This window comes from Schistocerca piceifrons, chromosome 8 (assembly GCF_021461385.2).
Source record: "Schistocerca piceifrons isolate TAMUIC-IGC-003096 chromosome 8, iqSchPice1.1, whole genome shotgun sequence".
Taxonomy (NCBI): Eukaryota; Metazoa; Arthropoda; class Insecta; order Orthoptera; family Acrididae; genus Schistocerca; species Schistocerca piceifrons.
This window is the reverse complement of record NC_060145.1, coordinates 285,972,330-285,997,935: the sequence shown is the minus strand read 5'-3', so window position 1 is coordinate 285,997,935 and position 25,606 is coordinate 285,972,330. Positions and strand designations below refer to the sequence as shown.

Genomic DNA, 25,606 nt, shown 5'->3' with positions numbered 1-25,606 from the left:
GTGTCAGTGGGAGAATGAGAGGATGGAGGTACAAAATAACAAATTAAAGAGTGTTGTAGTCCATAGTTTTGCCATGAAAAACATTGTTCCAGTTACGCCTTTGGAAAAAAAGTGGCTTTAACATGACTGAGAGTAGTGCATTGTCTTGTTGAAAAGCAGTTATCTCCTACTGCAGGATGACACACCAGTGCACAGTATGTATCATGGTTGGTGTGACACATTCTGCTTGATGGCATTTTATTTTATGCCAAGAAGAATGCAATTATTTTTGGTAATGGTTTATCTGTTGTTTTAAATGAGAGTGAGATGTATGGGAAAGGTCTTAAGGTTGTGTGTGTTGCCTGCACTCTTGCTCAGATTACTGGCTAGTTTATTTTAATGTGTCTCAGAGTGCTTTGTTCCTCGCTTCACAGTCAGTGGTCAAAACTATCATTATTACCTGAATCATAATTCCACAATTTTGCCAAAGTGTCCATTTATTTTTTAATATGTATATTTTTAAACTGAGACTCATGTTTTTATTTAATCAGTTTTAACCTTCATGTATAGAAGTGTTAATCAACTTTTCTATCTCGCAAGACTGGCTGGCTATTTCCCTGTTTTTATTAATGATCAGCCAGCCATTATTCACCAGGGAATAATCTTTAGCACTTCTTTCAGCTAATTCTCATTTTATTTAGCACTAGTGAACCCGGTAATGTTTTGCAATTGCTAAATATGGCTGGGAATTGGATATACACGCTAATACCCTTCTCCCATTTTCTCTGCCCACCTCTTCTCCCTCTGCCCACATTCCCCCTCCCCTGTCTCATCCCCCTCCCCTGTCCCCTTCCCTCTTTTTTTTATCTCCTCTTCCTCCACCTCTCTCTGTCCATAACTTCGTACCCACAATCTCTGTCCATCTCCTACCTCCCCCTTCTATATTTTCCTCCCCCCCCCCCCCCCCCCCACACACCCCCACCCCCCTCTTGTCCATTTTCTCTCCTGTCCTCTCTCTGACATTTTGCCATGTTTATTGTTAATACACATGAGTGCTTGGTTGAGAAATAAAGTTACTTGAAATGAATTGGTAAATCATATACCAGATATGACAAATATCCTTTGCTGCTGCATCATTGCTTCATTGACATTATTTCGCATAGTTTTAATTTCTGAATGGGTAAAATTACAAATTTTGGACGATTCAGATTCTGTAGTAGTATTCTCTTCATAAGCCAAGTTTAAAATAACATGTAAGGAGAAAGAGTATGTGTGGGAGAAACAATTTGTATAACATTTAAATACTCTGGTATTTTAGTTGAAACTGACTGTGGGAAAGATGATGAAACCACACATTTACACAGCGCGACATAGCCTATTTTCTTTCTCAGAATAAGTTTTAAAGAAAACCTGTACATTAAGAAAATGTATAGCCTATGTCCATCTGAATATTTATTGTTTATTTATAGTATTGTTAAAAAATTCCAAGTAAATCGATCAAGAACTTTTTGAGATTTTTTAGTTTCAGTGTTACACAATGGCTTGTCTTTATATATTAGTGTAAAAATTGTAATCTCTCAAATGTCCGTACAAACATTTATTATAGTATCATGTAAGAGTTTGAAGTAAATTGGTTTTAATATCTGCAACAGACATGAGAAAGCCGCTACTCAGTAGGGTTGGAGGTACTGCAGACCACTGGTTACTCGGTAACCTCTGGGGAACAGAACTCTGTGAATGTGACTAGCTCACCATGCGAATTGAACCATGGGAAGCAGAGTTTACATATCCACTGATATAGGCACACAACTATAACTTAGCATATGGCTGGCGCAGGCAACTAACGATTGAGCACACAGTAACTCTCAGCACAAGTGCTAGGCTAGGTTCGCAGCAGTCTAACTCTGGAGGAGCACTGGCCAACTCCGCTCAGTGCCACTCAAAAGCAAACTTTGAAGTTACCATGTCTGTCCATATTTTGTGATGCATGTGCCCTCCATGGCAGCTTCCTTAACTAATCTACCCATGCCAGTTCATCTACTGTCATTGGGATGTCTGTTGGCAGGGATACTAAATTCCTCCCCTCCTGAAAAGGCAATGTAGTGCTGAAAATAGCCAGGCTTGGGTCAAGACCGCTAGTGCAGAACTGGAGAGAGCACTGGAGAACCCAGCAGTGGTTAGTCCACTGAATGAGGCACCACTGGTGCTGCTAGCTCTGCTGGACGGGTGGAAGGCCATGGAGGCTGCAGCAAAGACAGGTCCGCCGGTGGTAATGGGAATGGAGCCATCTCCATTGACAAAGGGAGAGGAGGCGGAAGGAGAGGGAGGTGGGTTGAAAACCATGGGCTCCATCGTGGCAATCGTAGGCATGAGCCACACTGGGGCCTGAGGCCTCAGGTGAGAGGAGGAAGATAGAGGGCATGGCGGGGGTGGTAATACACTCCTGGAAATTGAAATAAGAACACCGTGAATTCATTGTCCCAGGAAGGGTAAACTTTATTGACACATTCCTGGGGTCAGATACATCACATGATCACACTGACAGAACCACAGGCACATAGACACAGGCAACAGAGCATGCACAATGTCGGCACTAGTACAGTGTATATCCACCTTTCGCAGCAATGCAGGCTGCTATTCTCCCATGGAGACGATCGTAGAGATGCTGGATGTAGTCCTGTCGAATGGCTTGCCATGCCATTTCCACCTGGCGCCTCAGTTGGACCAGCGTTCGTGCTGGACGTGCAGACCGCGTGAGACGACGCTTCATCCAGTCCCAAACATGCTCAATGGGGGACAGATCCGGAGATCTTGCTGGCCAGGGTAGTTGACTTACACTTTCTAGAGCACGTTGGGTGGCACGGGATACATGCGGACGTGCATTGTCCTGTTGGAACAGCAAGTTCCCTTGCCGGTCTAGGAATGGTAGAACGATGGGTTCGATGACGGTTTGGATGTACCGTGCACTATTCAGTGTCCCCTCGACGATCACCAGTGGTGTACGGCCAGTGTAGGAGATCGCTCCCCACACCATGATGGCGGGTTTTGGCCCTGTGTGCCTCGGTCGTATGCAGTCCTGATTGTGGCGCTCACCTGCACGGCGCCAAACACGCATACGACCATCATTGGCACCAAAGCAGGAGCGACTCTCATCGCTGAAGACGACACGTCTCCATTCGTCCCTCCATTCACGCCTGTCGCAACACCACTGGAGGCGGGCTGCACGATGTTGGGGCGTGAGCGGAAGACGGCCTAACGGTGTGCGGGACCGTAGCCCAGCTTCATGGAGACGGTTGCGAATGGTCCTCGCCGATACCCCAGGAGCAACAGTGTCCCTAATTTGCTGGGAAGTGGCGGTGCGATCCCCTACGGCACTGCGTAGGATCCTACGGTCTTGGTGTGCATCCGTGCGTCGCTGCGGTCCGGTCCCAGGTCGACGGGCACGTGCACCTTCCGCCGACCACTGGCGACAACATCGATGTACTGTGGAGACCTCACGCCCCACGTGTTGAGCAATTCGGCAGTACGTCCCCCCGCCTCTCGCATGCCCACTATACGCCCTCGCTCAAAGTCCGTCAACTGCACATACGGTTCACGTCCACGCTGTCGCGGCATGCTACCAGTGTTAAAGACTGCGATGGAGCTCTGTATGCCACGGCAAACTGGCTAACACTGACGGCGGCGGTGCACAAATGCTGCGCAGCTAGCGCCATTCGACGGCCAACACTGCGGTTCCTGGTGTGTCCGCTGTGCCGTGCGTGTGATCATTGCTTGTACAGCCCTCTCGCAGTGTCCGGAGCAAGTATGGTGGGTCTGACACACCGGTGTCAATGTGTTCTTTTTTCCATTTCCAGGGGTGTAGTAAGGTACGCTACTACAAGTGGGAGCTCGCTCTGGGAACAATGTTGTGATCAGTACTGCCACTGAGGCAACTCAGAGGCTGTGGCAGTGATGCTCCAAAAGGGTGTGAATGCAGTTAATTGGCACTACAAGTCATTGCTCCCCACCAACATCCACTACCAACAATTGCTGACCTTTGTGGCCCACCAAAACATCCAGGAGCCACACCAGCTGCTGGCCGAAGGACTACGTCCAAATGGTGGCAGCTCGATGAGGAAAATGTGGTGGACCACAGTGGTTGGTGCATACAACTTAGGGGTGCAACAAAACCATAAGACCCTGTGACTAGTACCCATGCAGACATCCATCCGACTGCACCTGTTGACAGGTGTTGCCAGGTACATAGCCAGTAAATTCGACAGCGCATTTGTCATGGGAAGAGGCAGACGCAGACTTCTTATCTGGGTCTTGAATGTATGCATAAAATGCTCCATCTCTGAGTTAGAAGCTGGGTGAAATGGAGCGGTATAGTCAGATGCTGAATATAGTAGTGGATGCAAAAGTATTCACATTCCCTCAACAAAAATTGCTTAGCGTTATTGGACAAGTTTCCTATGGGATTCCTCAATTAAAAAAAATAAAAAAGTAAAAAAAAACAATAATGTGCAAACGGTGGCAGTCGAAGACATGGACGACAGATTTAGCTACTTGTGGGAAATTTGACAATGCATCGACCACAAACAACTATATGCTGCCCAAAAGTGACTGGTGAAATTGACGTGCACTCTGTACCAGGGGTGCTCCAGGAACAGCCAAGGAGAGAACCGGCAAGTCTGATCGGACTGGTTCTGCGCACAAGCCTCGCAAGCCCATACCAGATGTTCAATATCATTATAAGTCGCCGACCAATAGACATGACGTTGTGCCAACATCTTCATCCAAGTCATACCCCAATGCAACACATGCAGCAACTAGAGAATGTAAGGATGTGATGCTGGAGATTAAACCACTTGACAACACAGCTCCTCTGCAGCAAGCTTAAGGACCCCTGCGGATAATGTTGAGTCAAGCACAGAGGAGAAAAAGTGTCCACCACACTGGATCTACACCCGATTAGACATGCTCCAGCCAACCCCTCTGGACTGCTGAAATGATTTTCTGGGAAAGTGGGTCAGCAGCCATGGTGGTCGCTACCTCTCGTGCTGTCAATGAAAAATCTGACAGGATCTGTTGCAGGGCATCACCCAATGCAAACACGAGAATCTCTTGCTTGTCGAACTCTGTATTGGGCTCCACCTGTAGTTGCAAAAGTGCGTCACCATTGGAATGCTGGGAAGTGGAGCAGTAACAAACATGTCATAAGAGTAATTACTGAGAAAGAGGGCTCACCGTTGCTACCAGCGAGCAGTCCTATCCAGCAACTTGGAACAAGGGCTAAATAAGGAAACCAATTGCTTGTGGTCAGTGATGAAGAGGAACTTTACCCCATACAGGAAGACATGGAACTTTTGGACCCCAAAAATAATAGCTAGCACCTTCTGTTCTGCTGGTGAGTAGTTCTGTTGCACATCAGAAAGCATAAGTAATGGGCTGTTCGGTGCCAACTGCATTTCATTGTGACAGGACAGCACCATTGCCATTCTGGGATGTGTCACAGGATGGGGTCAAAGGTTTATTTGGTGTAAAACAAGGTGGACAGGGAGCAGAGCACAAATGCTGCTTGAGAAAGTGGGAAACCCATTGGCAATATGCAGATCACACAGACTTAATGCCCCTCCGGCGAAGCCTTTTAAGAGACTGGAAGACATGCACAGTCTTGGAAATGAACTTAGTAAAATATGAAATCTTGCCTTCAGGTTCTTGGACGGTGATAGGTGACAGTGCCCTTGAGGGGGATGAGACTATTTTTACTAAGTACATGACCCAAAAATGCCCTTTTGAGGATAAAAAGCTGTACTTTCCCAGCTTGCAATGAGGGCCTTTCTCTAGGAGGCTTTGGACAACTGATTGAAGTTCCGTAAACGCTTCTCCCGAGTAGGGCTTGTGACCCAGATTTCATCAAGGTAACTGACACAACAGGGAATGTTCTGAATCAACTGCTCCAAATACCAGTAGTAAATTCTTGGTGCAGACAAGATTTCAAAAGGCAAGTGATTAAAATGGTAAAGTGGGTTCTGAGACCAGAAAAGTCTGAAAAACTATGCCACACAGCAACTGCAGGTAAGCATTGCACAGGTTGATGCAGGAAAAACACTGGCCCCCCGACAACTTCACTAACAATTTCACCAGCTGTAGAGTGGTATATAAATCATCCATGACACATTGCGTGTTGAAAGTCTGTATGAAATTGCCCCAAAAGCACATGGCACCATTGACCTTCTAAATTGCCACCAAAGGTACGACCCACTGATTCCACGAAATAGGAAAAGTGGCACCCTGGTCCTGCCAATGCAAACAGAAAAGGGATTGAGCCCAAAGATGTTTTGCCCTAACAGTGAATTGATGACTAACAATGTAAGTTGTCATTCCACATTCTTGTAAAGTGGAAAGACACAGAATTGCCCTCGCAAGGAAACTCTGTTTACTGTGAGACACACCCTGACAGAGTGGCCGTTGCAACTTTGGTCACCCCAATATCTTACACGTGTCCAAATTAATGAGGCTGACCGGCACTGCCATTGCCATTTTGGTTTGATATGTGAACAGCCACTTAACCACAATCAATGTTGGTAAAATATGCTGGGATGACATGCATGGGGGTTTAGGCTCAAAGGCAGCCCAAGAGTCCAGTGTCCACACTGGGGCATCTGATGACACGCTTACAGGTGTGTTGCAAACAGTTTCCAAATGACCAATCCCCCCCTTCCCAGTACGTCTCATACATGGCCTCCATCTGCAGGCATTTGCTGTGAACATGCAACAAATGACAATTGAGCCAGGACAGCTGGATTTCCCATTGAGTAGAGGAGCAACGATGTCGAGGACCCAAAAAAAGCCGCTGGCAGGGATTATGACGATGTCAGCAGTGGAGACCATTCCACGATGCCTCTGTAATGGCCTCTTGAAGAGCAACAACACAATATGGCTCAGTGGGAGACGAGGCCACATGGAGGATCCCATGGAGCATCGAGAGCCATTTACAATGCATACTCAATTGAGCCATCTGCCTATTACCTGGAAGGATGTTCGTTGCTGCTGCCGTAAGCTCGTGCAATTCTGCGGTATTGGTTAAAGAAGGGTCAGACAAGATCAAAATCCTAGCCTGGACCTTGTGATGAGGAGCTAACCTGACAATCATGTTCCAAATTAGTGAGTCTTGATAAGAGATGGCACATTTGGGACACTCAAAACGATACTTGCATGAGAAGCCTTGTAGATCTGCAATCCAGACTGCATATGACCGGCCAGGGTGCTTTTGGTACTGGTTGAACTGCAACTGCAGCTCTATGGAATGGATTTGATGGCTGAAGTACTGCATAAGCAACCAACAAAGCTCATCAAAGGAAAGCTTCTTTGGCTCAGTGGAGGACTTCAAATTGAACAACTTCATAAAGACCCACATTACTGGACATCAAGGTGGCCCTATCAACCAGACTGATGATACACCTTACCTGACAGCGCAGCAAGAACTGGCACAGATAATTCTGCCACGTTTCAGCATCATGGATGGTGAAGAAAACTGTCCTGCGGACAGTTGCACCCTCGGCAAGGCAAGGGTGCAAAACAAGTGTGCATTCTGAGTCATCAGTGCCTGCACCTTCTCCTGTTGCTATTGTTGCTGCTGTTGGTGCAACTGTTCCTGTCAGCATTGCAGAAATGCTGGGTCCATGGTTGGCCAAAGTGAACACTATGAAATGGGGAAAAGGGGGACAATAGGAGGAGGAGGAGAAGACCAGCAGTGTCACACACATAAGAATGTCCTTCATTGCCAAATTAATATCTTCAGAAGGCATGATGATGCTGTTACTCAATACGGTTGGAGGTACTCCAGGCCGACGGTTACTCAGTAACAACCAGGGAACAGTACCTCACAAATGGGACTAGCTCACCATATGGACTGAACTGTGGGAAGTGGAGCACCTGTACCTACAAAGATATGTATGTGACTATAGCTCAGCACGCAACTGGCAGGGGCAGCTAACGACTGGGCACCCAACAGCTCTCGGCCCAAGCACTGGGCTAGGTCCAAGGTGATCTAACTACACAGGAAAACTGGCCCATCCTGCTTACTGTCCCTCACAAGTGAACACTGACCTCAGTGGGTCTGCCCATACGAGGCAATGCATGCACTCTCCATGGCAGGTTCCTGAACTGCTCTGCTGTATTGCCTATGCCCATATGAAGTAAATCAAACTAGAACTTTTCGAGAGGTTTGGTAACAACCTTAAACAAAGACCTGTCTATATATTTCAGTATGGATTTCACTTCATGACTATGTTACAGTATCATTAAAGCATGAGGAAAGTGTATGAATATTCATGTACAGATCCATGCTCCCATGCACCATTCCTATTATCAATTTTAATATGTCAATAAGCAACTGCTGTCTGTACTGTCTTTATCAAATAGTTTGTTCATGGTTAATCATTCCAAGAACGTGTCTTGTGAGCTACAATTTTCTTTATTTTTGTAATCATTTAACTCATACTCTGCAAGGGCATGTAATTTTTCGACTATTTCAAACATACTGCTTAATGCTTAGTTTCCTGATGAGGACATTATACTTCTCTTGTTTCATCTTGTGAGACAACAAATGTGTGCTAGAGATAGGAGCCTGCATCTCTCAGACTGAATCGTTCTTCATCTTTAGGTGCAGATTCATTAGAACACACACAAACCTTTGCAGGAACAGCGTTTTTTTGCTGTGACACATAGGGTGAGTTGCGGAGCTTATATTGGGATATACATATCTGTTTTGTATGGAGACACTTTTGGTGTAGAAATAACCTTAGTTGTTTAGTTGGCATCCTACTTGTCACCGCCGGCAGCTTGAATGGCGTGCGATCTTTTTCCATCCATCCGTCCATACACAGAGGTAGGATGAACACACAGCACAGTACATGGGGTGACTGAAATGTTCTCAGCCCACCGAATAAAGTTTGTCACTAGGCCAGTTCTGGCTATTTCTCAACATAGTCCCCTTTTAGGGCCACACAGTTTTGCACCTAGTGCTGCAGGTCTTTATACCCTCCTTGTAGAACGTTTCTTCCAGTATGGCAAAAAAGTTCTCCCCTGTGGCCTTGATGTCATCAATGATCCAAAATGGAAATTCTCCCCTGTGGCCTTGAAGTCATCATGTGATCCAAAATGGGTTCCAGCTAGATGTTTCATCAGTGTAGGGAAGAGATGCAAGTCAGAGGGACCAAATCGAGTGAATAAGATTGGAACCCAAAGCCACAGGACTTGATGGCAGATGCTGCAATGACAGATGTGTGCAACAGGCACATTGTCCTGACGAAAGAGCACACATTTTGTCAACATCCTGACGTGCTTCACTTTGTTGGCATACCTCAGACACAGTAGTTGAGCAGCATAACATGATCCATTACTGTTTCACGTTTTTTGAGGTACTGAGCCAGGATTACACTTCTCAGATCCCAAAAAAGAGAGACCATCACCTTGCCAGCTGATGTGACTGACTTGAAATTCTAGGGGTTTGTGAGGAGGAGTGTTCCCACTGTTTCAATTGAACCTTGGATTCGGATTGAAAGTGGTGAAAGTGGCTTGAGAAATGTCACAGAATTTGTGTTTGCATCAAAAAAGGGTCAAGTTTTTGGCAGACATGACATTTCCCTGACATTTGTTTTCTGTTGTCAACATTCTTGGGATACATCAACAAGAGACTTTATGTCAGGTACAACTCTTATGATGTGTCCAACACACCTGAGGTGTGCCCACTCTCTCAGCAATGTAGCATTTTGTCACATGTTGGCTTGCCATGATAGTATCCTTAATTGCAGTGACATTTTCCTCCATGCTGGCTATTACCAGTCTTCCACTGCAAGGTGGAGTTGGAAGGGGGGGTCCTCTCCTAATGTTTCCATCATGTCATTATGGACCTCCCGTGTGCTCGTGCCCATTTTCAGGAGGTAGTGGATAACTGCATGCTTGCTCTCTTTATCCATTTTTCAACATGTGTACACCTTTCACACTTCAAACTCCAATATTTAAAACAAAAAATTAATGAGAAAGTTGTTTAACCTAGCAAAGGAATGTACTATTAGTTGCTTAACTGATGTTTGACTAGGACAAACATTTCGTGGGTCGGCCAAGACCTTTCCTGTCACCTCTCGTATACTTGAGCCCTTCCTTTGTCCAGCCAATAACCAATAAGCACCCCTTTAAAGAAAATATAACTGAAGACTTCTTCAAAGCAAATGCCACATTGCTGCAAATATAGTGGAAGCATGTGCATTGTTAACGTGTTTATTGAACATTGATGTTAATAGTAGATTGACAGGTATTCACAATTCTCATGAAAGAAGTTTGAGAAGTGTTAAAACACAACCATGTTGTTAGAATTACTTTTAAGAAGTGAAGACCCTTACGTCCCCCCTACTGATCATGTGGTGACTATGTGCAGAGGTGGCACCCAGCCGTAATGACACCAGTCTTTGAGAATTAAATACTCAGGCGATGCTGCTTATGGGGGCAATATTACGTGAAAAAATTGTAGTTACAGGTAATGGTTGCAGTTGAAAACTGGAGCTAATACGTGAACTTTAAGATGAGTTTTGAATTCACTGGTATCAAATTAACGAAGTTTAGCTCATTTCACTCCATAACATTTTCTGTAGTGAGCAGTGCAGTTGTTCACCATGTAAAGGAGGATTGTGCTGTGGACACACACACACACACACACACACACACACACAAAACTAAAAAAAAAATTGCTGCCTCCTTATGACTTGCAATGCTTGTGTTTGTTATTCCACAAGATTTTGGGATTGCAGCCGGATCTCATCGACTTCTTTCCACGATATTTTGGCTGACAACCTTACAGCCATCTTCAGGCGAGTGTTTGACACTGGAGATTGCTAGTGCAAGTCGCTCTCTTTATACGTAAAAGTGCTGCAGGCGCGCATGCGCAAGTTACCGTAGCATGCGCGCCACCTGTCGATTCCAAGGCCCTCTACAATATTACTGCATCTATGGAGCGCAAACGAAAGCGTGAAAAAAGTAAAACATGTGCGCAGACGTGTCCAAAACAATAAAATGCAAAATTTCAATATTAAAATTAAAATTACTTGTCGCTCGACATGTCAGAAGCCATAAAAAGTTTGTTATTTTTAATTGGAAACCTCTTTCCTAGTAGTCTTTTGACTAAAGGAAATATCTTTATACAGATGAAAGAAAAGCTGCATTCTCAGTGCAGTTCAGTAGAGCATGCTGTTTCTACAATAGAGAGTTGGACAGTGTGGTTTTTGCACACTGTTGAGTCTGTCAGCATGCCCTGAAAGTCATTTCAGGCTTAGATTATGTATGCAGTGTTGCTTTACAGCAGAAAAGGTTATCAGAATGGGAAGTTTCCCATCAAATTGTCATGCACCGCAGCAACACCATTGAAACTTTAAGCCATTATCGTGAGAGATAAAATGTTGCAGATCTGCCTCACAGTGGTTGCCAAACGTCTGTGTAGCCAACTGATGACTACTACTTACAAACAGTTGCCCTCAGATACTGCGAGGATCGTGTGACACAAGTGCCCACTGTCTGTTTGGGGGCAGCTTCGAGTGCTGTGTCAACCTGGGCAGTGTCTCCACATGTTAAATCTGGCATGTAGGCATCAGTTCTATACGACAGTACAAACCCCGCAGCACTATAATGCATGACGGAGGTGAGTAAGAGAACATCTGGAAAGGAACCTGTATCAGTGAAACTGGGCTGTCTTCATGGACAAGTGCAGTGTTCGTCTGGTAACTGATGAACAATGTAAAACTTGTGCGGATGGCCAGGTACCAATGCCCATCTCAGGGACGCAGTGCAATGGGTTCTGTTGGTAGTTGAGTCATTTGTGTTTGGGCCAATATGATGTATGAATGTTTGGATCCTTCTCATCACTGATAAGGATGGTGGGAGGGCTTGAACAATTTCAGGACACGGTCCTCCAACCTGTTGTCAAGCCCTAAGTTAGAGTTATGATAATGGGTTCATCGTAAAAAATGATAATGGATGAGTATGCTGCGGCTCCCTTGTCAACATCTTTCTCCAGGAGATGAGAAACAATGAAACTTAATGATATGCAATATCTGCTGATATGAACTCTATAGAACGTGCATGGAACTGCTTGAAGCTATCAGTCTTCCATAACTGTAATCCTCCTCGTACACTATATGACTGTTGGAGTGTGTAGCCTACCCAGTTTATAAGGGGCGTTCAAATGAAACCTGGTCACTAGTGTAAAGTAACAGTAGTGATTTTATTAACTCAAAAATGTAGTTATACACAGTAAACATACTCAAAAATAGTCGTCAAAACTGTTGGCACATTTATCCCATTGTGACACTAGCCGGTCGATTCCATCCTTGAAGATGCTAGGAGGCTGCTGTCGGGTCCAGGCCTGGACCCAGTCTCACACTTCATCGTCCATTGCGAATTGATGTTCACGAATAGCTTGTTTTAGAGTTTCAAACACATGAAAGTCACACAGTGAAAGGTCAGGACTGTAGGATGGATGTTCCAGCATTTCCCACCGAAACAGCTGTAATGTTGCCTTCACCACATTGGCCATGTGTGGGTGGGCATTATCATGCTGGAGGGTAATGCCACTGGACAACATGCCTTGGCGTTTCAACTTGATGGTTCGTCTAAGGTTCTGTAAAGTGGCTACGTAATGTTGGGCATTTATGGTGGTTCCCCGCTCCAGGAACTCGACAACCAGTGGGCTCTTGTGGTCAAAAAAGGAGGACATCATGACGTTACCAGAAATGGTGTGGATGGCCTTTGATTCCTTTGGAGGTGGTGAAGTCGCATGTTTCCACTGCTTGCTCTGACACTAGTTTTCCAGTTCAAAATGGTGATACCATGTTTTGTCACCTGTGACAATACGTGACAGAAAGCCATATTCCTCCTCATGATAACATTGCAGATGACTCAAAGACAGCGCCATTTGAGTATTACACTGTTTGATGGTCAGTTGGTGGGGAACCCACTGCGCACAGATTTTTCAAAAGTTCAAGTGTTGATGCATTATGGTGTGGGCAGTGCCTGCACTCATACCCAGTAACCAAAGAATCTCATCCATGGTGATTCTGCAATTGTCCAAGACTAAAGCATTCACTTCTGCAACCATTTCCGGTGTGATGACATAATGAGCCCGTCCAGGATGAGCATCGTCTTCCAGTGACTCGCACCCCTCAAGGAAAGGTTTGCACTATTCCAACATGCTTGAATACCTCAGACAGTACTCACTGTACACAGCTTTCATCCATCGATACATTTCACGGCCTCCAGCTCCCTCTGCTGCCAAAAATCGAATCACTCCTTGTTGTTCCTGCTTAGTCACCTGCATGTACCACACTGGCGCAGTGCAACATCAAACGTTGCACACGTGTCACTCTCTCTACCAATAGATGGCGGCCACCATACTCGCAGTTAAGTGGTACCACCTTACGTGTAAGGCGAAGGTAGATGGACTGACCAGGTTTCAATGGTCAGTTTGGTTCTTTTGTATGCCATTTCAGTACAGATGAATAGGTAGCTACATACTAGACCCAGCAATAGTTCTGTAGTTAGTCTGAGTGCAGATTACCTCTTTTGTGATAGGTTGAGTCTTACGAAGAGTGATATAAGAATAAACTGTTATTTTGAAAACCACACAATTGCCTTAAAATTTGACTAGCTTGGAATTTACTGTTATTTGTGAACTACAAGGACAAATAGAATTCTGGATTACAAATTTATAAAAAAACATAGACACTGTTTTTCTTTTACAATGTGAATCCCTTCATTTACACACATGAGTTTCACATTGCCAGTCAAGTTTTGTGAAATCATTAACTAGTGTGGTAATTAAGCAATGCTATTTGTTATATGTTACAGAAAAAAAGAAGTAACAAAGGTGTGTAGTCAAAGTTAGGTATCTGATAGTAGCTATGACAGAATTTACCATGAAAAATTGCAGCCCCTCTCAGCTTCATATTATGTTAACAGAGGAGATAATAAATTTTAGGATACTATAAAGTTGGATTTTTGTGTTATAGAATAGTGTAGGCCATTGTATTGAAAAATATATATTAGCTAATACAAATCATCAGAGTTGTACTTACATTTTCAGTTAATGATGCTTTCTAATTAACATTGTCTCTAGCCAAACTGGAAGTTGAAGTTTTCATGCGTCTTCTATGCAATATGAAAATGACTATTGTAGAAATCAAATTAATTTGGAAAAAAATTTATAATTATTGGGGAAGGGAAACATAACAGGTGGGAGCTACCCAACTAGCTATATTTCAAGGGCTTTTGTCAGAGAGAGGTAGAAGCTTGAGTAGCAGTGTCTCTGACCATTTTTTGGATGGCATGCCAAGGAGAGTACAAGCATATCAAAATGCATAGGGTGGAACAACAATGCTGACTATTACCCAACAGTGTATTTTGATTTTGCAGATCTGTGCACTTTGGAACAAGCTGCATATATTTTGGTTATTGCTTTATTTTTATTTCACAGTAAAGTAATGCCCTACTTGAGTCTAAAGCCCATATTCATTTGCAGATTTGCAAAATATTTTTTAAGGAGTTTTGCTGATATATACTGTTGAAATGTTTGCTAATGATAATACAGGAATCTCCTAGCAGTCTTGACAAAACCTACTTTACATACTGAGCAAGGTGGTGCAGAGGTTGGCACACTGGATTTGCGTTCGGGAGGGTGACAGTTCAAACCCTCATCTGGTCGTCGCAATTTAGGTTTTCTGTGAGTTCCTAAAATCGATTCAGGTAAATGCTGGGATGGTTCCTGTGAAAGGGCATGGCCGATTTGCTTCCCTATCCTTCCCTCTTCTGATGGGATCGATGACCTCACCGTTTGGTCGCCTCTCCCCGAATGAACCAACCAACCAACCAACCAACCAACCAACCAACCTACTGTATGTAAGAAGTAAGTGGTAAGAAAGTATTGAAAGATTTGCTCATGTTTTTATTTATGAGGCTGTTTTAGAGTGTACTGTTATATCGGAGAAGAGTGAAATACTTGATTGTACGAGGGATGTTTATGATGTATCCGACTTTTATTAATGAAAAGAATCTTTATTCTTTATTCAGATAGACCTGTTTTATACTAGTCATCCTTTAGCTTCTACACACCTCTCCCAATGGTGCTGCTGTTGCTGGAAGCATTATTGGCGAGCCCCCTTTAGTGTGGTGCGGAGCTGCTCCATCATACTCTTCATAATTTCTTCCCTGTTCTGAAATTTGATCCCTTTCAGAGTCCTTTCCAATTTAAGGAAAAGTCAGAAGTCACTCAGTGCTACATTGGGAGTGTAGGGCAGCAGATAAACCACAGTCTTGTTGTGTTTGGCCAAAAATCTCTGAATCAATTGAGAATAATGAGTGGATTCATTATCGTGGTAAAGGTACCAACTGCTTACAGCCAACAAGTCTGGCCGTTTGTATCTTACTGCTTCACGAAGATGATGCACAACCTCTTAGTAGTACACCTTATTGACATTGGTATTCTCTGGGGTGAGCTTGTGATGGATCAACCCATTGGAGTAAAAATATATGTTCAGCATGACTTTCACATTGCTGTGGACCTGCTTTGATTTTCTGGGACTCGATGGTGATGGATGCTTCCATAACAATGACTGGAATTTTGTTTATGGGTCATTCCCATAAAGCCATGACTCATGACCAGTGATCACTGTTTGGAAAGTTTGGATTACTGTTCACAGTATACAGCATGCCTTGTGTGATCTCTGATCATAGTTGCTTCTGCTTAGTTGTTAACAACTTTGGCACAGATTTCGATGGGATCCTTCTGAAGTGTAGATGTTCTGTTAAAATGGAATGAATGCATCCAGTGCCAACTTTATCAGCAAATTCTCTGATCGTGATTCATCTATCCTGCATCACCAGAGTCCTTAGGTGATCAATAACAACCTCATTTGCGGATGTTGAGGGCCTACTTGAATGTGCTTCACTCTTAACTGAGAGTAGCCACATTTGAAGCAGTTGTATCCATCCTTCATGTGTGTGGTATCCATTGCTGCATCCCTAAACACTTGTAAATATTTTGGATAGTTTCAGCTTGAGAATCGCCAAGTTTAAAACAAAATTTGATGCAATAACATTATTCCACTTACTCACGACACAAAGCCCGCTGACTACCACTTACACATATTCACTTGTCAACAGCTATCCAGTGACTGGTTGTTTCCGCAGTCATGAAAAACATCAGGCATGCACACTACATTCTATTCTTCATGCCCTGTTATACTTCATTGCAATGTTTTGAACATGTTTTATGAAGTTAATGAATTGCATTAGCTGCACTAGGAAATCACTTAATTTTTTAAATTTAAGAAATATATTAGTGTTATTTCAAATTTTTTTTTCTTTCTTTTTCAAGGAACAACCAGTTGATTTTTCGACGCAAGAAAATATCACACAAAACAGAAGTAGAATGCCAACAACACACTGATGACACCAGAGTACATCAGAAGCAGGAATTGGCACACAATTATTCCAATGTTCAGTGGCATGAAGAAGGATTACATTTGATTTCTGGCACAAGTAACAGGGTTACAGATATTGCTGAAGATGCACGTGATATACTAAAAGCAGACAACAATCTGCCTGACACTAACACTTGTTCATCAAGCGTCAATAATGAATTAAATGATGTGAGTAGTTTAGAAGGAGACTCCTCTGCCTCTTCAGATATCCTTCCTGTGGACTCAATTCAAGACGATTATAGTACTTGGAAGGCTCGGAAGAATGTGGTTGAGACTGTGTTCAGTGCACGAATGAGAAAGCGACTGAATGCTTCCACAGAAAAGAATAAGAAAGAAATATTTGATTCTACCAATAACAAACAGTTACGTGTCTCAGGAAGTCATGATGAAAAGATAAATAGCAATAAAGTGGAGAATCACCCAAATGATGATACAGTTAGGCATAGTAATCTTCAAGAACTTGAGGCCACAGAAACTGTGAAAGGAGCAGCTCAAAACAAAAAAAAATCTATTAAAGCAGGTAGTGTAGTTGATGAATTAGAATCAAATCCTTCTGGATCTGTAGAATTTCATTCTGTGGATGCAGAACAAGACCATCATTGTAGCACAAACATTCAGAAGAATGTGGTTGAGACTGTGTTCAGTGCACGAATGAGAAAGCGGTTGAATGCTTCGACAGAAAACAATAAGAAAGAAATATATGCTTCCACCAATAATAAACTGGTATGTGTCTCAGGGAGTCATGCTGAAAAGATAAATTGCAGTAAAGATGAGAAACACCCAAATAATGAAATAGCTAAGCACAATAATCTTCAAGAATTCGATGCCACAGAAACTGTGAAAGAACCTACTCAAAATGAAGAACAATCTGTTAATGCAGGTAATGTAGTTGGTGAAATAGGATCAAATTCCTCTGGCTCTCTAGAATTCGATTCTGTGGATTCAAAACTAGACCATCATTGTAGCACAAACATTCAGAAGAATGTGGTTAAGGCTGTTTCCAGTGAACAAATGAGAAAGCAACTGAATACTTCTGCGGAGAAAGTTGGTAAAGAAATAGTTGTCTGCACAGGTACTAAACAGTCATATGATTCCACAATTGATGAGGCCAAAATAAGTAACAGTAAGGAGGAGAGACAGACTAAAAATGACACAGCTGGACTTAATACTCTTCAGAAGTTCGAGACCACAGAATCTGAGAAAGCAGAAACACAAAATGAAAGAAAATCTGTGAATTCTGGTAATGTGATTGATGAATTAGAATTCCATTCTGTGGAGGCAAAACAAGGTCATCATTGTACCACAGATGTACAGAATAATGTGATTGAGGCCGTTTTCAGTGAACAAAGGAAAAACCAATTGCATGTTTCTGCAGAAAAAAATGATAAAGAAATACCAGCCTGCACAGGTACTGAGCAGTCATATGACTCTAGAATTGGTGAGATGAAGATAAATAGCAGTAAAGAGGAGAGAGACATAAATAATGAAATAGCTAGGCATAATACTCTTCAAGAGCTTGAGGCCTCAGATGTTGTGAAAGAAGCAACCCAAAGTGAAAGAAAATCTGTTAATGCAGGAAATATAATTGGTGAATTAGGATCAAAGTCTTTCCAATCTGAGGAACTCCATTCTGAGGATGCCGAGCAAGATCATAATTCTACCACAAAAGTTCAGAAGAATGTGTTTGGGACTGTTTTCACTGAACAAGTGAGAAAGCAATTGAACACTTCTACAGAGAAAGATGATAAAGACATATTTGTCTATACAGGTACTAAACAGTCATGTGCCTCTAAAATTGATGAGATTAAGATAAATAGCAGTAAAGAGGAGAGAGAAACAGATGAGACATCTAGGCATAATGCTTGTCAGGTGCTTGGGGCCAAGGAAATGGAGGTAGTAGCAACTCAAAAAGAAAGAGAGACTGTTAACGCAAGTAATATAATTGGTAAACTAGAATCAGATTCCTCTGGAGCTATAGAATTACATCTTGTGGATGCAAAGCAAGACTATTATTGTACCACAAATGGTCAGAAGAATGTGGCCGAGACTGTGTTTAGTACACAATTGAGGAAGCAGTTCAGTGCTTCCATTGAGGTAGAATGTAATGATATTCTTGTCTATACTGGTGCTAAACAGCCATGTGACTCTCGGAATTGTAATGTGAAGGTAAACAGCAGTAAAAAAGAAAGAGATGAAAATAATGATTCAAGTGTGCATAATACTCATAAAAAACTTGAGCACATTGAAAATTTGAAGGAAGTGTCTCATAATGAAAGAACTTTTCTTAATGCAGATAGTGTGTCTCGGGAATTAAGTTCCTATCAGTCTGTAGAATTCCAATTTGCGGGTGCAAAACAGGACCATAATTGTACCCCAGAGGTTCAATATGAAGGGACTGAGACGGTGCCCATTATGCAATTGAAAAAGCATTTAAATGCATCCAAAGAGAAGGATGATCAAGAAACACTTGCTTATGCACGTACTAAACAACCAGATGCCTCTGGAAGTCACGATGACAACATTATCGTCAATGAGGGGGAAGGAGACATAAATGATGCTACAGATAAGCTTGAGACTGTTCAGAAGTTTGAGAATACCACGGATGTGAAAGAAGTAGCTCTAAATGAAAGAAAATTTGCTGATGCAATTAATATTCTAGAAGAAACATCATTTGGCAGTCCAGATCTTGATAATGGTAGTAAAGATTCAAGACCTGAACATGTTAATGCAAGAACTTCTCCTAATGAACAGTGTAGTTACAGTTTTCATTCTAAAAAATACCATTCTCATGTATCAGATATTGGATCTCACAACCCTGCCATTCAAAATTGCCATAGATCAAGCTCTCAAAGCTCTTCTACAAAAAGTTCATCAGTTGATTCCTGTGTGATACAGTCAGAAGAACGCGAAAATGCACAGAAGTCTTCACTGAGAGAGAGTACAAAACACGCAAAACAGGATGTAAAAACAAATTATCATATTAGAGCGAAACAAACGGAACTTAGGCCTAAGACATCTCCCAGTGTAAGAGTTGCAAACAGTGTAAAATCAAAGTATTCACGATCAAGATCGAAAACTCCATTTGACAGCTCACGTTTCAAAATTCCAAAACTATCATCAAAGCAGAAGGTGCGTGTTGAGAGATCTTCTGTGTTAGAGCAAATTGACAGTGAGTCTGACAGTGCGCGAACAAGGTACTCCAGACAATATTCAGCCCATAATAGCCATAAATCTTATACATCTTACAGTAGCCATTCACGTGTGAGACAATCATTTAGAGATAGTCAGCATTACACAGACCATCGAAAATATAAGCATCGTGACTCTTCACCTGTTCGAGGGCGGTCCTCATCTCGTTCCAGGCACGAAAGGAGGCATGGCAGTGCAAAATTTCGTGATAAAGACAAGAGGCATATTGCAACTAGACACCAAAATGTATCTAAAAGGTCTGATTCAACTAGAATGGAAACTGCTAATGATTTGTTGAAAAAGAAAATGTACATTGTAGAGGCAGAAAAAGTTATACACAATCAGAAGCAGTCTCGAAATGTAGATTTCTCATTGGACGATTACAGAAGAGAGATAGTCACTGGCAAAAGTGGCACAACCAGTTCTATTCTGGGAGATGATAAACATTGTAAACACTCTCAGATGATACCTGAATATCGGAAAGTGACAGCTGAAAATTATAATGAAAGGAAAACACAAAGAATGGAAACAGAGGATCTTAATACTTCGAAGGGATATGAATATAAATTAAAGAAGATTACATTTGAGAACAAGGAATGTAGAAAACCTGTTTTAGATTTGTGCCGTAGGTTAGTTTCTAATTCAAGTTCCAAATTGGATAAAATCCCAGACACTCCGGAACTATTTCATGCTGCAACAAATGAACCAAATCCACTTTGGAGCTCAGACAGTGCTCTCCGTCCCGCTGAAGAACAAAGGAAAGAAAATATTGTGCCAACCTCTGATGCACAGAGTGTCATTAGTCAGGCATCAAATGACACTGAAGGTAAACTGAAGAGAGTCTGTAATTCAGCAGTGTTTAAAACAGATGGTGTTTCTGTTAGCATATTCCGTGAAACATGCGATTTTAGTACATCACGAAAAAGGAAGTCTGTTGTGATACGTTCTAAGAGAACTTCTGGATCCTGTGATGTAGACTCTCCTGAGGAAAAAAGACAAAGACTGAGTAATAATGACAAAATAATTGTTGCTACAACTACTGCTTCAGTAAGGACAGTACTTGATGGCACTGTTACCAAGAGTGAGCAGACAGTTGTGGAGAAAACTGCCTCTGTTGAAACTAATGTCATTTCTCCTGTACAAAGTTTCATTGGTGGATCAAGGACAGAGAGAGTGCAGAACATTAGTTGCACCACGGATAAACAACACGCATCAGTTAATGATTTAGGTAAGCTTGATCATAAACTTGATCTAGAAGATGTTAAAACTCACAAGGAAAAAGCTAGTAATACTGCACTTCATTCAGAACATGTTTCAGAAATTAAAAATCCAGTGTCAGTCTGTAATAATTCTACCACTGTTTCTGCTCCATCATTAAATGTAGAAAGCAGTGTGGCTGGTAAAGTTGGTTGCATCCTGCAGGATGTTCCATTGGCTAAGGTGTCTGCTAATGAAGAAGGCTTGCTCTGTTCCATGAAAGACTTTGCAGATCACCATGAACTGAGATTTACAAATTTGAGAGTTGAACGGCCAGAAAAAAGAGAACTTGTGAGTGAAAGAAAGAGCAGAAGGGAAACAAGAATTGAGGATATGAGGGAAGAACTAGAGGAAGGAGAAATTTTAGATGGTAGTCCTTTGAAAACTTCCCCTGCAGTGTCAAAATTTTCTGAACCAGTGCACAACATGACATCAGAGCCGTCATGTCATAGAAATATTAATCCCATTTCATGTAGCAAGCCTTCTCTGTTGGCTAAAGAACGGCAACATGATACGTATGAAAGACAAGAGATTGCTGACTTTGAAACCAGCAATAGGTATAAAGTCTTAGAGAAGTTTCAGAATAATGACTCTGAAGAGTCAGGTGGAGCAAGGAAACAATCATCCCAGTGTACAAAGGCTAGGGAAGTAAAAGATAGTGTTACTATGAACAAAAAGACAGAGGATATTGAATCAGTTCTCTTGGGTGCAAAATTTGAAAAAGAAAGTTGTGGCACAAATAATATTACATGTAATGCTGATAATAAGGATTTCTTTGAGAAAAGAGAGCTCGTAAATCATCAAGTTACTGATAGCGTAATTTCTAGTGAGGTATCAAAAAGTGTTTGTTTGTGTAGTAATGCTTGTCAGTGTACAGAAAGTAACAAACAGTCAGACAATCGTTCGGATGGAAATGAAATGAAATGTAAAGGTGAAGTACAATCTTCTAGTAATCCTAAATCTTTGAAAGATGGTTTTTCTCTGTGTGACAAGGAGGCAACTGTCTCAGAAGATGTAAATTTTTCTTTGCATGTCGAACCTGAAGAGATCTGTAAACAAATTGACGAGAGAAAATCTGATAAAAAGAATGAAACAGTTAAAACAAAACTAGCTAGTAGCTGCACTCAAGCATTATCAAGAGGTGATACTGTTGTGAAGGATGTGGATGTTAGTAACAGACAGAAGCCAGAAATTGAGAACTCACTTGTAAGTGGCATTAGTGTGCACAAAGACACTCAGCGTAAGTCGTATCAGAAACTACATTCAGAAAGCAATAAAAAAACCAGTGAGGCAAGTAAACATACCAGTGTACAAGACACTGGTGCTCCATTGAGTTCTAAGCTAGTTTCCCCTCCTAGGCGGAAAAAGAATGCGAGAATGACAATCTCAACATCACAAAGTTCACTACAGTCAGAAATTTTAATGGCAAATTTACTGCAGACTCATTCACCTTATAAAGTTGGTATTCATGATGAATTTGTTCCCTTAAGTACCAAGTACAGTGAAGAAATTGCAAGTGGTGCTAGCTGTGATAATGATAATGAATCACTAAATTGTAACTCAAGCAAAAGTGCAATAAATATGCAGTCAGGTGATAAACACAACAGTAAAAGTCAAAGAATCACAAGATCTAAAACAACTAGGTTGTCTTCTCCTGGCTGCAGGCCAGATGAAAGAAACTGCAATTCCAAAAAGAGTTTAAAATCATCCAAGAAGAAATTGCAAAAATTGATGAATTTTGAAAATGAACAAATTAAACTTGAAGAGGGGTCATGTAAAATGAGACCACAGCTTTGTCAGTCAGAGCTACAAGACACTGATCTTATATGCAGCTATATTGCTGTGGATGATCTTAATGTTAGTACACATCTTGGAAATGAAACAACATGTGTGCATACTTTTGGAGAACTGAAGAGTGGTAATTTTCAGGTAGAAAATGACAACAGGAAAGGTGAAGCTGGACTACAGGAAATTTCAGAGGGGACTATAAATCAAAGAAGACAGACTTTAGGGAAAGATAGTATGGAAATGGCTGCTGATGGTTATGCAGAGGGTAGAGGAGGAAAGGAACCCCTCTCTGGTGAAGAACTGCTGAAAATACTGGAAGGCTCATTTGAAAATGAAAGTGGTGGAAGTGAAAATGTAGCAAAGGAATCTGACAGTCTGCAACTGGAAAATGCTGTGATGTCATGTCCACAGCAGTCTGAAATAATTACCAGTACAAATTTACCAAGTGCTACAAATAAAAAGAATATAATTGTACGGCGCCGATCTAGGAAATGTATTCTTGAAGAGGCTCCAATGAAATTCATCACAATTAAGCCACGTGATGATACCAATCCATCTGGTTTAATTGGAAGTTCAGTTGCCATCACTGCTGATGAACCCCATACCAATAACAGCTCTCCTGTTTGTGTGACACCCTCAGTTCCATTGTGTCTGCAACATGATGATAACAGCAGTAGCTCTAGCAGCAGTTCAGATAGTAGCAGCAGTGTAAGTAGCTGCAGCAGCAGTTGCAGTAATAGTTCAAGTCCTATGAGTCTCAGTAGTAGTGTGTCTGGCAGTTCAAAGAGTAGCACCAGTGGAAAACAGGAAGAGTGTGACAAGAATGATAATACCAAAATATTGAAGTGCCTCCGTGCCACACCTGCAAGGCGATTGTATCAAAAGAAATCTCAAATGGCTGTTCATAAGCCACAAAATGACTATCAAGATCCTCAAGAACTTGAAATGTCTTTGAATAGTTCATCATCTGAAAATACGTCTGATGATACTTTTGCTCCTAAAAAAAATATCATGAAACAGTTGAGTGACACATGGGTATCAAAAAAGAAAAGGCCAAGAAATAAAAGATAGCTCAGTTGTACTGAGCTTCTGAAAGTATATGTGGATTTCAGTGTTTTCTGTATTGCTTGTAAATACTGTAAATTTTGTGAAATATCATTAATTTCATAACTAATTTGTTGAAATGGAATAACAGGAACTGCTTTACTCAGGACAGTGCATTTCTAGCAGTTGGTTTTGTTATTGCCCTCTGTAAACTACGTGAGTAGAAAGAAAGTGACTGGGAGAAAAAAAGATAGCTGTTGGTTCTTATGTACTGAGTATGTAGCTCTCTCTCTCTCTCTCTCTCTCTCTCTCTCTCTCTCTCTCTCTCTGTCTCTGTCTCTGTCTCTGTCTCTGTCTCTGTCTCTCTCTCTCTCTCTGTCTCTGTCTCTCTCTGTCTCTGTCTCTGTGTGTGTGTGTGGGCGCGCGCGCACATGCACGTTTGTTCGTTCATGGTTTTCTATTTTGCTTGTAAATTTTGTGACGTGTAAATATTTTTAATTTTATAATTCATTTGTTAAAATGCATTGTCACATTCATCGGATGAAATAAGAACAACTTACACGTGTTCTGCTTCACTCGTGGCAGTGCATTTCTGGCAGATGTTTGTGTTATTACTATTTTTAAGTACATGGGTAAAATGGAAGAGACTTAGAAATGCTACTTCATTTGCACTGAGCTTCTGCAGGTGTGTGTATATTTTGAGTTTTTTTATAGATCTTGTAAATGCTGTAAGTATTGTGAAATATTTGTGTATAATATCTTTAATTTTATAACTTTTGTTAATATCGATACTCTCACTCACTGCCTGAAATAACAGGAACTTACCAAGTATTTCTTTACTCAGGGGAATGCATTTGTGGCATTTGTTTTTATTGTTGCCCTTTTTTTAACCATGCAAAAACCTATCCTATGAGACTGTGTCATCTACATATAATTCTACAACTGAAAAAATGTTGAAAGATAAGTTCTGTGTTTGTGAAAAGTTATCAGTTTTAGTCTCATGTATGTGAGCTCTGAATGCAACTCCATGTCTGTTGTTAGGTACTGGTGAAATAAATAAGAAATTTTATTTGATGTGGTTTTGGAAGGCAGCATCTACACCTATTTTTCATCAGAGGTAGATAGTACGTAATGTTGTACAGTTTGGTAATTTTTGTTAACAGTTTCAGTGCCACATTTGTTTAGTTTAAACTGGCTGGAATTATGTTTACACTTGATTCACAGTGCTCACTCCATACTGTTAATTGTCCTTTTTTTGTGAATGAGAATTTTTGGGCTAAACAAAATCTGCTCTGTGATGATATATATTTTTGTGAAATGAAAGTATTTGTTGTGTAAAAAGTACTTCTGTAAATAAAATGTTGTTATTGAAAGTCTAGAGTCATTCCTCCCTCCCCCTCACCCCTCTCTCTCTCTCTCTCTCTCTCTCTCTCTCTCTCTCTCTCTCTCTCTCTCTCTCTGTGTGTGTGTGTGTGTGTGTGTGTGTGTGTGTGTGTAGCAATGTTATCATTATCACAATTCACAAAGCACAATATAGCAGGACCGATGACCTCGGCAGTTTGTCCCTTAAGAATTCACACACACACACACACACACACACACACACACACACACACACACACACACACAAAAAATAGAAATACATGGGCAGTCATGTAACAGTCATGTAAGATATGACACCCAGTTTACTCTGTGAACTCTTGAAGGTACTGGTACATGTTTGTTGGAAAATGATAGTAAAGAGGGGTGTGTAGTAATCGGTGATTAATATTTGTGACTCGTATCATCTGATATACTGAAGCAAGTAGTTTTATTTAAATGTAATGGAGTACTTTTTT

The 25,606-nt window shown here is 41.6% G+C and overlaps 1 protein-coding gene across 1 annotated transcript in view; it reads left to right on the top strand.

Annotated features, from left to right (window-relative positions):
• The window catches only part of LOC124712277, a 130,823-nt gene that overhangs the window by 50,116 nt on the left and 55,101 nt on the right, over positions 1-25,606 (top strand). Inside the window, exon 3 of the mRNA XM_047242571.1 lies at positions 16,385-23,345. Within this exon, the coding sequence (XP_047098527.1) occupies positions 16,385-23,345 (6,961 nt within the window). The remainder of the gene's footprint in view (positions 1-16,384; positions 23,346-25,606) is intronic.